This window comes from Hyaena hyaena, unplaced genomic scaffold, assembly GCF_003009895.1.
Source record: "Hyaena hyaena isolate Hyena2069 unplaced genomic scaffold, ASM300989v1 scaffold_52, whole genome shotgun sequence".
In the NCBI taxonomy this organism is placed as follows: Eukaryota; Metazoa; Chordata; class Mammalia; order Carnivora; family Hyaenidae; genus Hyaena; species Hyaena hyaena.
The window spans coordinates 3,476,794-3,489,811 of NW_024080684.1; the positions used below are offsets into that span (position 1 = coordinate 3,476,794).

Consider the following 13,018-nt stretch of genomic DNA (forward strand, 5'->3'; position numbering starts at 1 on the left):
TTTGGTCCCAAAACACAGATCATAAAAGAGTTCAGGTGTTGTATCTGCTGTATTACAAGTGGGAGTAGCTTGGAATTCTATTTAAATTTAGACAGGAGGGGCACTGGGTGGCTCAGTCGGTTAAGTGTCTGACCTCGGCTCAGGTCATGATCTCACGGCTCGTGGGTTCGAGCCCCGAGTTAGGTTCTACACTGACAGCTCGGAGCCTGGAGCCTGCTTTGGATTCTGTATCCTCTCTGCCCCTTCCCCTGCTCATGCTCTCTCTCTCAAAAATAAACATTTAAAAAGTAAAAAATGTATATAAATTTAGAAAAAATGGCTTAATTTCTAATTTAAACCGAGTTCAAGAACAAAAACATAGGGGTGCCTGGGTGGTTTTGTCAGTTAAGCATCTGACTTTCATTTCAGCTCAGATCCTGATCTCACAGTTTGTGGGTTTGAGCCCTGCGTAGGGCTCCCTCCGTGCTGTCAGCATGGAGCCTGCTTGGGAAATTTCTCTCCCTCCCTCTCTGCCCCTCCCCTGCTCAAAATAAATAAATGTTTTAATTAAAACTAAAAATTCTTGGGGCGCCTGGGTGGCTCAGTCAGTTGAGCGTCTGACTTCAGCTCAGGTCGTGATCTCACGGTCCGTGGAGTTTGAGCCCTGCATCGGGCTCTGTGCTGATAGCTCAGAGCCTGGAGCCTGCTTCAGATTTTGTCTCTGTCTCAAAAAAACGAATAAAACGTTAAAAAAAAATGTTTTAATAAAAAATTCATGAAAAAGCATGAGTGCCAAGAACTTTACAAAAAGAGTTTATTCACCCTGAGGACGGCAAGGAGAAGGAGTAGTTGAAACACCACGTCCCAGCAAAGCCACAGAAATTGGGGGCGGGGGTGGAGAATGAGCAGGTAGCTTCTGGCCTGGCCATTAGAAACAGCCTGAGGCCACTTAGGAGCATCCTTCACACAGAATGGGAAGGTTCTTGTGACTTGTTCCTCCACTGCGGTGTTTCCCCCCAAACTGTGTGAGCTGGTGTGGGACAACTCGTGGTGTACAGATGGAAACTTGAAATAGGAGTATTTGGTAATTAAAGTGTATCAGGAGCAAATATCAAAAATGGGATTTCGAGAGACTCGAATGCTGAGAACAAACTGAGGGCTAAGGGGGCTTGGGGGGGAGAAGGGGGGTGATGGGCATGGAGGAGGGCACTCGTTGGGATGAGCACAGGGTGTTATATGGAAACCAAGTTGACAATAAACTATGAAAGAAAAAGATTTTTAATTTTAAAAGGGATTTCACATTATGTAGACCGAAGCTAAGTAAAAACCTATTTTCCTAGCAAATAAATGATTCTAGTAAGCAAAACTCCAAAGACTATTTCACTAAAAGGTTCTAACATCAAAGCAACATTTCTTTAAAACATCCAAAAAATAAGGGGCGCCTGGGTGGCTCAGTCAGTTAAGCATCCGACTTCAGCTCAGGTCATGATCTCACGGTTCGTGGGTTCGAGCTCTGCGTTGGGCTCTATGCTGACAGTTAGCTCAGAGCCTGGAGCCTGCTTCAGATTCTGCATTTCCCTCTCTCTCTCTGACCTTCCCCTGCTCATGCTGTCTCTCTTAAAAAAAAAAAAAAAAGTAGAGAAAAATCCAAAAAAAAATAAAAAATAAAAACCCACCAAAAAAAACTTAAACCACTTTCTTGCAGGTTGATATGTTGTTTAATGATACGGTTTTGAACGTTTTAAAGGGAGTAAAGAAGAAGAAAATTTGAATCTGGTTTTTACTTGTACATGATGTCTCGAGAAGAATCGTGGGCTTATAAACAGCTGTCTGCCTTTTTTTCCCCTTAGGTGGCATTCCTGGGTGCACAGCCACGCCAGCTGATGAGTTAAAGGGAGACAGTCTGAAAACAAACAAACAGGCATTTACTTTAGAACGTCATTGTTTCCACATTAAGAATGTTAAATAATACAGGCCTCATTACATTCTTAACAAAAAATTAACAATTAAAAAAAAAAAAAGGTCTCCAGAGCAGTCCTATTCAGTGTCAATCTCAGGTGACTGTCCTTTTTGGGACAAATGTGTTTGGAAGAAGGGACAGGGCTGTAGCCTTCCAGGTCAAAATGAGGGCTCGTTCCCCTTCCCTGTAGTTTACCAGTCAGAAGCTGAATATCATCTTCAAACTATATGTTTAACAAAAGAGTGTATTTCAAGAGCATATATTTTATTAATCTAAGGGAGGGTTTGCCCAAATTTCTCTTTGGTTTGCCTACTATGGATTCATTCTCTTAAAGACTCACTAACTGTACCTTACACATTAAATGATTAGCAACACCTGGATTAGAGGTTAATTTTTTTTTGTTTTTCTTACCTGGCCTCTAGGAGTTAATCTTTTTTAGAAGGTTTAGTAAATCCTTGTCTGAGTTTTGCTCCAGAAGCAGGGTCCACTGCTAATCCTTTGCAGACATAAACAGATTTGTTATTATGTAAAAGCAAACATTAGCAAGAAAAAAAAGGAATGATTATGAAATCCTCACATTGGATTCAAAAGTCTCTCCTTCCTTTTTGTTTTGTTCTGTTTTGTAGCTATAGACAAATACTCAGTCTCTATCTTGGGCCAAATAATAAGGGAAACAGGGACAGTCTCAGGCACCTTCTCCACCTCTGCCCCGGGCCCTTCCCCTTCTCCAGGATGGGCCTCTGGACCAGCACCTCAGGCGGGCCATCACTTCTACAATCTGACTCTCCCCATCGCTGTCCTGGCTTTTGAAATGTTCCCTGAGTATATCATGTCTTCACAGTTCTTTGCCTGCTCTCATTCCAGAAAGGGTTTGATAAGCCTTATGGAAGCATGAGATGCCTTTCCTCCCAGGGCTTATTTTCATAGCGATGGACTCATTCCACAAACAGGATTCTTTCCCTTTGTGCCCAACAGCATTACTAGGTATGAGGGTGGAGGAGTTTATAGATACAAGCATGCCACACTATGGTCTGCTTTGTACCGCATGGCATGGGACAGGAGTCTCAGATAAATCTGGTTTCTTGTTTTTTGTTTTTTTGTAAAATGGAACAATCCCCTTCTGTCCTAGAGGCCTCCTTTCCACTCCGTGTTTTATGAAGGGGAAGTTACCAAACAACCCAAGGACATCCTGAATCAAACTAATCTCAAAAGACACAGGAGGAGAGTCTTCAGTGTTACTTTCACTGAAAGATCTACACGTTTTAGGTCTTCCAAAGATGTGGCAATGACCCCTTGATACTTGTTCCATCTGCTACATAATCAAATTAGGTAAGGAGGTGATGCTAGTGCAGGTAAGATGCTTACATTCATCAAATCCACTGGCTCCAAAAATAAAAGCAGAGCCCACTCCAACAAAGTTGTACAATACAGTTCACTGAACACATGACAGAACATGGCTCCAGTGCCCAGAACTGTACTGTCATAGTGATCCTGGTCTCTCTGTATGAAAGTCCTGTAGAAGCTTCGCTCCGCAGTACCTCCTCAGGAACGCAGTCCCTTTTATATCAAAACCCTTGAGCAAATAGCCACTGGTTGTATATCTGCAAACTAGACTATAAACTTACTTTCCAACTAAACATTAGAATCTTTGTGTGAACAGAAGATCTATATACCTTTTTCTAAAACAATTTCCATACGTAAGTATTACAGGTGATGATCACAATGTTATAAATGCCTCTCCCCTTAATGTTTTCACTTTTGACCCAGTTATCCCAAAGCAGGCAAAGACTCAGTCAGCTCTACCCCTTTTGATGAAATTACTTGAGCCAGTGGCTTAGCCTCTCTATACTCCCCTCGCCTGTACACAGGAATAGGACAATTACGTGTGCGCTGTGTTACTGTGAGGAGTAAGTGAGTTGACATATGAAGTGCTTAGAAGACTGTCTGATGTCAATCTGGGCTATTCCCCATGAAGAAGGGAATTATTTAGCATAGCAAAAAATACCACAGCATATTAGCATAGCAATCTAGCTGCTCAATACCAGGAAAAGAGCTAAATAAGTAATCTTGTGATACAACGCTCAAAGACAAAACAAAACAATCTCTTTTTGCCATAGGGAAATCTTCAAAATGTGTTAGTGGAAAAAAAAAATCAAGATGAGCATGGGGCTATGATCCCAAACTTTGATAAAAAGGAAAAAAAAGAGTGTACGTAGAGAAAAATGGAAAAAGGAATCGTTGTTAGCAGTGGTCATGTCAGGATACGGAATTATAAGTGACTTTTACTTCTCACTTTTTCTCCATTTTCCAATGTTTTCTACACTAAGCATTAATTTCTTACATGATACTTTTTAAAAAATGCTCCCTCCAAAGAAGTTTTAGCAGACAAACAAAATAGGTCTAAATGAGGAATCCCAGGCCGTCATGATTGCCTAACTCACACAGCCGCCGGTGACGGAGGATGCAACACCAGCGCCTGCGTTTATCACATCCAGCCTGGGCGCCTCATGGAGCATTTATGGCCCTCCTTGCTCTAGGGCCAGCCTTCCGTTCTAACTTGATTTTCTGTTCACACCCCACTCGTTGCTATGCTTTGGGCCATTTGTTTCCAAAGTATGTCCTCTGTGTTTTCCTTTTCTTATCTTTGCTCATTCCATCTTCAACTTTTCTCCACTGGTCAACATCTAGCTCATCCTGAAAGCTCATCCCGAATGCCTCCACCCCCACGAAGCTTCCTCTCTCTGACTGACCCCTCCTGCACGGAGCCTTTGGGGCAAGGTCAGATCTTTCCTGTCTTCCCCCAGGACTTTCATTTCGAATTGTTAAATATGTGACATAATTTTTAACTGCCTCTTCTCCTAGACTTTTAAGAATCTATGGGCATAAGAAATAACCATGGATAATAATTATGTGTTCAGTGAATGAATCCTGTGAACACCCACGGTGGCTGCTGTATCAGCTTCATACATCACATGCTTTCTTGAATCAGAGATCTTCCCGCACATGCTTATCTTCTCATAAGACTCTAGAAGGGATGAGGGTTGTGACTTATGCACTTGTATCTCCCCTGACTGTGAATTTAGAACAAAACGCTGTGCCTGGAAGGTACACGAGAGTTTAAGAATGAAAGCCAGAGTTTTAGGGAGTTAACTACCGGCTAGATGAAAGACAATAATAGGATTTATGTGGAAGGTGAGTGACACCAAGTGGCCTAAACTACTGATTATCAATCTAGAAATCGCAAAGTCAAGCAACCACAATTTTTTAAAGATTCTCATATTACAAACAGATTGAGACTGAGCAGAACAGAAACAATGGACAGTAAGATGCAAATCTGATCATATAAGAGCCTGTTTATATTAGTGAAAGGCAGTGTTTTTCTCCAAGCCTTAAACATTTTTTAAGAATTCACCTCCCCTCAATATACTTCTTATATGTTCAGTATGCTTTCCTCCCAGGATGACTCCAAATGAAATGTAACTAATTTAAAGGCAAACCAAACTGGAGACTTTTATTTAAATGTAAGCAAGTGACACTACAGGAAAAGGCAAGAAATTAAAAAATTTTTAGTGCTTATTTTGAGAGGAAGTGCCCATGCACATGGGTAGGGAGAAAGCAGGGAGAATCCCAAGCAGTGTACACACCATCAGCACAGAGCCCATCATGGGGCTCGATCTCACGAACTGTGAGATCACAACCTGAGCTGAAATGAAGAGTCAGATGCTTAACTAACCCAGGTGTCCCAAGATGGGGGAGGGGAAAATGGGTGATGGGCATGGAGGAGAGCACTTGTTGGGATAAGCACTGGGTGTTATATGGAAACCAACTTGACAATAAACTATATTAAAAAAATAAATAAAATATTTAATGGTTAAAAAAAAGCATCTTAAACCTGAACTAAAACAAAAACTACCTCTTAAATCTAATTAACATGACAATTCGAATTCACATGCCAATAATTTAAGTGGGAAATTACAGAATCAAGACACCTACTTTTCTCCCATATATTTCATTCAAAAAAGTATTTATCAAGCACCTCATATGTGCCGTGAACAATTCCAATAGGTAGGGATACAGCAGTACAATTAAAAATAGACAAAGAAGACAGATCTCAGGCTTCTTGAAACTTAAATTCCTTTTTGGTGGTGGGAGAAAAATATAGATTGAATATTAGATGGTGATAAATGCTATTTTAAAAAATTGCAAAGGGGGAGAGCACCTAGCTCAGTAGGTTAAGTCTCGGATTCTTGGTTTTGGCTCCGATCATGATCTCACAGTTTGTGAGTTTGAGCCCCATGTTGGGCTCTGTGCTGGCAGCACAGAGCCTGCTTGAGATTCTCTCTCTCTCTCTCTCTCTCTCTCTCTGCCCCTCCCCTGCTAGTGCATGCATGCTCTTTTTCTCTCTCAAAATAAACAAACACTAAAAAATAAAAATACTACAAAGAGAATTATGGAGGGTTTGATAAAGTTTAAACATAGACATTGAGGGGCCTCACTCTGAAGACGACACTCAGCAAAGACCTGAAGTGAGTGAGCAGTGCAGGTCAGGGGGGACTGTTTTGGTTTTCAGCCAAAGGAGCGATCAGTGTACAAAAGCCCTGGGCCAGGAGTGTGCAGGCCTGTTACAGTATAGAGCACAGGGGCGCCTGGGGGACTCAGTTGGTTAAGCGTCTGACTTCGGCTGACGTCATGATCTCATGGTTTGTGATTACAAGCCCCGTGTCGGGCCATTTGCTGACAGCTCGGAGCCTGGAGCCTGCTTCAGGTTCTGTGTCTGCCTTTCTCTTTGCCCCTCCCCTGCTCGCATTTTCTCTCTCTCTCTCTCTCTCAAAATAAACATTAAAAAAAAGAAAACATTTTAAAGAAGAACACAGAGGCAGCGGTGGGATAGAACCCAGTGTGAGCCATGTTAAAAAATGTGCCTTTTCCCTCTTACACTGTTGGTGGGAATATAAACTGGTGCAGCCCCTCTGGAAAACAGTGTGGAGGTTCCTCAAAAAATTAACAATAGAACTCCCCTATGACCCAGCAATAGCACTGCTAGGAATTTACCCAAGGGATACAGGGGTGCTGATGCATAGAGGCACATGTACCCCAATGTTCAAAGCAGCACTTTCAACAATAGGCAAATCATGGAAAGAGCCTAAGTGTCCATCAACGGACGAATGGATCAAGAAGATGTGTTTATCTATACAATGGAATACTACATGGCAATGAGAAAGAATGAAATCTGGCCATTTGTAGCAATGTGGATGGAACTCAAGGGTGTTATGCTAAGTGAAATAAGTCAGGCAGAGAAAGACAGATACTATATGTTTTCACTCATATGTAGAACAGGGGAAACTTAACAGAAGACCATGGGGGGAGGAGAGGGAGGGAGGCAAACCATGAGAGACTCCCAAATGCTGAGAACAAACTGAGGGTTGATGGGGGTGGGGGGAGAGGGGAAAATGGGTGATGGGCATGGAGGAGGGCACCTGTTGGGGTGAGCACTGGGTGTTATATGGAAACCAACTTGACAATAAATTATATTAAAATAAATAAATTAAATAGATAAATAAATAGATGTTACTTAGCAACATCACAGTGGTCATAAACCACCATTAGCTAGTCAAGAGCAAACATAATACTATTTTGCTTAGACCTACTGGCTACTAATCTATTTTCTGATTGATTAGAATGGTGTCTTTATAACATTCTGCCTATTGTCAAGTGCTGGGACATGTCACATGCTGAGACACATCATGGGATGTGTCACATACGGTGAAACAAAATTTTTGAGGTCTAGTTTAGGAGCTTTTCACTTATTTTCATAGAAGCCTTGCTGCTACTTTGAAAAAATCACTTAGTCCAAGCCAAAAAACTATTCCTTTATTTTCAACACTATTTCAAACTGACACACTGCCTTCTCCCATTCCCAGTCTTTTTGCAAGTTTACTAGACCAAGGAATGAAGGCCCTAGATCCCACTGCTATAATCAGACCAGACTTGGCACATTGTCAGAATTCTCTAATCATGATGAATTTAGAAATATTCCCTCCTGGCAAGTAAGGTTTAACCTCAAACTTAAAAGAAGGCTTTTCACTGAAAGGGAAGCATTATAATATAATCTTTGAAAAAATAAGAAACTATAATATAAAGAACTTGTCTCTCTGAAGGACACCAATCTATGATTTAGAAAACTAGCTTACCGAAAGTTTTACCAAATAAACATATGTATAATTTGAATGTATTATTTTCTAAGTGAAAACTAAAACCCCATTGTTAAGTTTTCACAGATCAGGGAAAAAAACGAATGAATTGGGTTTACATGGCTGTAGGGAATCTTTTCTAAATGTCCCATTCCATTTTTAGCCCATGATAAACAACGCATGAGGAATTTCAAAACTACGAAAGCTTTCTGGTATGGTGACTTTATGGACTGTGAGACTGGCAGTTCCTAGTCTGATTCTGATAACACCTTCAAAATAAAACTCCTGATCAGAGGCGCCAATATGGCCGTGAGTGAATTCACATTGCCTTCATAGCACGATGTTGATCATCAGAAGAATGCCACATTTATCAAGGCAGCTCAGTGCAGAGGGGCAGCCCAGGAGATATCTCACCTGGGTCTGCTGTTTGCCAGTTGTGTGCTTTGAACAAATAACTTCTCCTTCTGAGCCTTTTTCCCTTTCCACAGATTAAAACATTTGGGAGATTATCAGGAAAATAAAATGAAATGGTTCTAGCACACAGGGAAGTGCTTTAATGGTGGCTATGCCTTTCTGCTACTTGGAAGAAATTATTTAGTTCTAGCAAGGAAAATTTCCCTTTTTTTTTCTTCTCCAGCTTTATTGAGATATAATTGATTAGAACATTGTGAGAGTTTAAGGTGCACAATAGGATGGTTTGATACACATATATCTTGCAAAATGACTACCACAAAAATTTTTGCACATCTACAACCTCACATAGTTCCCTTTGGGGGGTGTGTGTCAGTGTGTGTGTGTGTGTGTGTGTCAGTGTGTGTGTGTGTGTGTGTGTGTGTGTGTGTGTGGTGAGAATATTTAAGATCTATTCTCTTAGCAACTTTCAGGTATATACTACAATATTGCTAACAAAAGTCTCCACGCTGTACATTAGATCCCTAGAACTTATAATTAGGAGTCTGCACCCTTTGACCATCATTTCCCCATCCCCACCCTTACCTATGACAACCACATTCTACTTCCTGTTTTTATGAGTTCAACTGTGTTTAGAGTCCATATATAAGTGTGATCACACCGTATTTAACTTTCTCTGTCTGAACTATCTATCTCACTTAGGATAATGGCCTCAATGTCCATCCATGTTGTCACAGAAGGCAGGACTTCTTTCTCTTCTATGGCTACATAATATTCCATTATGTATATATACAACGTCTTGAAGTCTTCATCAGCAAACACTTAAGTTGTTGCCATATCTTGGCTATTCATTTTCTTCTTTTATTTTCCACAGCATACCCGATACACTGTTATATCCCACTCTTAATCTCTTTTCAACTTTACAAGACCAGAGAATGATGGCTCTAGACCACCTTGCTATAATCGTATCTGACTGCGTATCAATAGAGTTATCAAATCCTGATAAATTAGGAAATTCTCTTTCTCGGTGAATAAGCTTTAACCTCAAACAAAACCACTTATCATTATATCCAAAAGCAACGCTGTATGCCATGGCGTTTGCCAACTGTCAACAAATCCCAAAGTCAACAGCAGTTCCCTTCTGGTGCCTCACGCGGTAGCTGAACTCACTCACTCCGACTCACCTGGCCTAGTTGGGACCACATTCGGGGATTCCAGGGCCCTGTTCTGCAGCAAGACTCCCACGGCACTGGTTACCGTTGGCTCTTTTCTGGGACTCATCTGAGCCCTAGCCTACAGGAAGAGCAAGAGAGACAGGGAACAACTCTGTACCTTAGGTAGCACCCAGGAGGTAAAGCTGTCGCCACTTAAGCAGTAGCAGATGGGGGTCAGCTCCCGGACATGCTCTGCCCAGCGGGGGAAGGGGATGCACGCACACCCTGTACCCTCGTTCGCCTGTCCTCCTGCTGGTTCTCAGAGCCACGTCTGGGTTTTGGCACTTTCATTCCATAATCAACCCCTAAGGGGAGTGGTGATATGTTAATCCTATAAAATTCGTTGTATGGAGACATAAGAAATCACTTAATGTCAATGAGGACAGTTATGGAACATTTTAGTTTTTCATTTTACTTGAGGATGATTTTGTTTTTAAATACATGAACAGAGAAGAAAAACAGACATTGGCAGGCAGCAAATGTTTTAAACATGGAATTCCATCATCCCCGCACCACACCCCTCCCTGCTGAGCAGCAGTAGCTGAACAGTTACATTAATACAGAACAAGGGCCCAAAGGTCCTTCGGGGGCCTCTTACCTAGCTACTGGTCCCAACAACATTTCCATGGCAACCACTGTATAAAGATAACCTGTTACTCCAAGTGAGAGTTCTCACGTGGGCAAGGGTGGCTGGGAGGGAGATTACAGCAGGCAGCTCGTCCGCGTCCAAACAAAGACAGCTATTTTCAGAGGCCCATATTGGTCTCTCTTGGTTAAGGCTATAACACATTTTTAAAGTTGATTATGTTTAAAATAGAAACACATTTCAGCTGCGCTGTTAACAGCCCTTCAGAAGGAAAACGACCCCTCCCGTCTTGCTCCCCTCTGAATAAGCCTCACTATTCGCCTGGCCCCTGAGTGGCAAAGCCGGCGCAAGACAAGCGAGGACTGCTGTTCAGATACACTCTATGGGGAGTTTCCTCAGAAAGCAGCTAATTTTTCTTCTGTGCTCCCAGTCACCACTCAGTTCTGGAAAACAAGGAGAGGAACAGGGCCAAGTCACTGGTTACACTCAGGACGGCCAGCTGGCCTTCTTCAGGAATAAAGAGCACTTCCGTTTGCTGCTTCCCTGGACTCCCTCTGGCCCCACTAACGTGACTAACTTCATGAACTGGCTAGAACATTTCGAAGAAATGTAACGCGCCCTTCACTGCTTCAGAAGGTATAGGTAGAGTTTTACTTAGAAAACTTTTCCAGGACGCCTGGCGGTGGGGGTGGGGGTGGGGGTGGGGGGTGCGGGAGTGTGTTCAGTCGGTTGAGCATCCGACTCTTGATTTCAGCTCAGGTCATGATCTCACGGTCCATGGGTTTGAGCCCCACATCGGACTCTGCCCTGACAGGCTGCTTAGGATTCTCTCTCTCCCTCTCTCTGCACCTCCCCCACTAGCGCTCTCTCACAAATAAATGGATAAACTTAAAATAAATTTTTAGAAGGACATTTTTAAAAAGAAAACTTTGCCAGCTCAGTTGAATTCTGGCCCAAAGCAGTGCCCCCAGTTGTGGTGCCTGTCCCACTAGCAAGAGAGGCCGCCCGGAGAGGAGGAGGCACGTGGGGCCGCGTGGGAAGAGGAAAGGCAGAAGCCACTTTGCTGATACTGTCTGTAAGCCTCCCAACAACGAGGCAAGGTACAGATTTAAGTGAGTCTCAAAGAAACTGTCCAAGTTTACCTACGGATAGTTAAGAACTGCAAGTCAAACCCTGACTACTGATTGCAGGATCTGGGCGCCTTCCACAGCGCACTGCTCCCATGCTGTTTCAGGTATAAAGACTGGAGCTCCACAACTATATTTATCATAACCACCCTGCCTGCTCCACCAACAGATCTATCTCCTGCTTCCTGTCTCCTTATCTAGATGTACAGTACAGCCCCTTCTCGGGCTCTGAAGCTAAAACCCTTGTCAACCCTCTTTTAGCCCATATCCAATCAGCTTCCAGACCATCCCCTCCCCACCCCCATTCTTTCTCAAACTCTTCCTCCACATACAACCCATTAATCCTCCTCCTCTGGGCCCTCATCCTTTCTCTGCACCTGGGGCTCCTAATGGTGGCCAATCCCTCTGACCACTAGTGGCAAAGGTGATCCTTCTAAAAAACTAATTCTGTGTCACTGCAGTCTGCACTATTCAACACGTCTACACTGCCCATAGAATGACACAGGAAGCAGGTCACAACCAGGCAAAGAGCTAAGAAAGCGGATTTGCAGAGAGGGGAGCTCACAGAAGCATGCCAGGAAGAAGGGACAAGGTGAGAAAGTAGAGAAGACGACTTCCTGGGTTCAGGGGGACTTTCCAGTTCCTGCGTGAGGTCCTCAGATTTGAGGGCATCTGGCCACTTCCTCTTCTCCTCCTCACTGAACTGACTCGAGTGAAAGCTCTCCTAGATCTGACGCCCCCTCACGTGCCCCTTCTCCCTCACACACAGGCACGCCATGCTTTAGCTCACATGGTGGGCTCCTGCGTAATACCCTCCCCAACCCCGACTCCAGGCTGGTGAACCCGTCTGATATTCAAGGAGAAGTGCTGCCCCCTTTGTAGCCTCCCACGGACCACACTGTCCCTTCCTCCATAGTGCTCCTCTGCACAGGTCAACTACCACAGCTTCTGATTGCTCGTTTCCAAGTCCTCCTCCTCCTCCTCTGCGGAATTACAAATGCTGATCAACCAGCACCTAGCACAGTGTCTGGGGCAGTCCTAGTAGACACCCAGTAAGGGTCTAATGTATGTGGAAACGGCGCTGAGTCCGCAGTCCGTGAGATACACTACTGTTGGACAAGCTCCCACTCCTATTACATACTGGATTTCGTGGAAATCTTTCTCAATATGTTTCATACCCTCAAATATTCAGACCGATTTAATCTTTCCTTGGCGTCAGAGCCATGCTATGAGACTAACAGTTTTTATAGTATATTGTAAGTTATATCCCTGGGACCTCTGATGGGTGTGCAGCTGTTTGCTGAACTTCAGTTCTGTTTTTATAAGTCTGTTGTCTTCCTAACCGGCTCGTCATTTTACTTACCTGTACCTATTCATAACAGTGTGCTTCTATTCATCTACTTTACCTTGCTGATTTGATGGCTTTAAATAAAAGGCTGCAGACCCCTCCCTCTATCACAGAGCAAAACACACGACTACAGAGCAGGTCTTCCTTGTGAGAGCTTCCCTACCTGGCCGGCCCCATGTCCAAGTTTGCAGTGCTTTTCTGG

General features: G+C 43.2%; 1 protein-coding gene across 1 annotated transcript in view; it reads right to left on the reverse strand.

Moving 5' to 3' along the window:
- Nucleotides 1-1,743: 1,743 nt before the first annotated feature.
- Nucleotides 1,744-13,018, reverse strand: part of ZC2HC1B (zinc finger C2HC-type containing 1B) — a 43,389-nt gene continuing 32,114 nt past the window's right edge. Inside the window, exons 6-8 of the mRNA XM_039230905.1 lie at nucleotides 9,726-9,834; nucleotides 2,351-2,435; nucleotides 1,744-1,882 (exon numbers count right to left, since the gene is read on the reverse strand). Of these exons, the coding sequence (XP_039086836.1) occupies nucleotides 2,365-2,435; nucleotides 9,726-9,834 (180 nt within the window). The 3' untranslated portion in view covers nucleotides 1,744-1,882; nucleotides 2,351-2,364. The remainder of the gene's footprint in view (nucleotides 1,883-2,350; nucleotides 2,436-9,725; nucleotides 9,835-13,018) is intronic.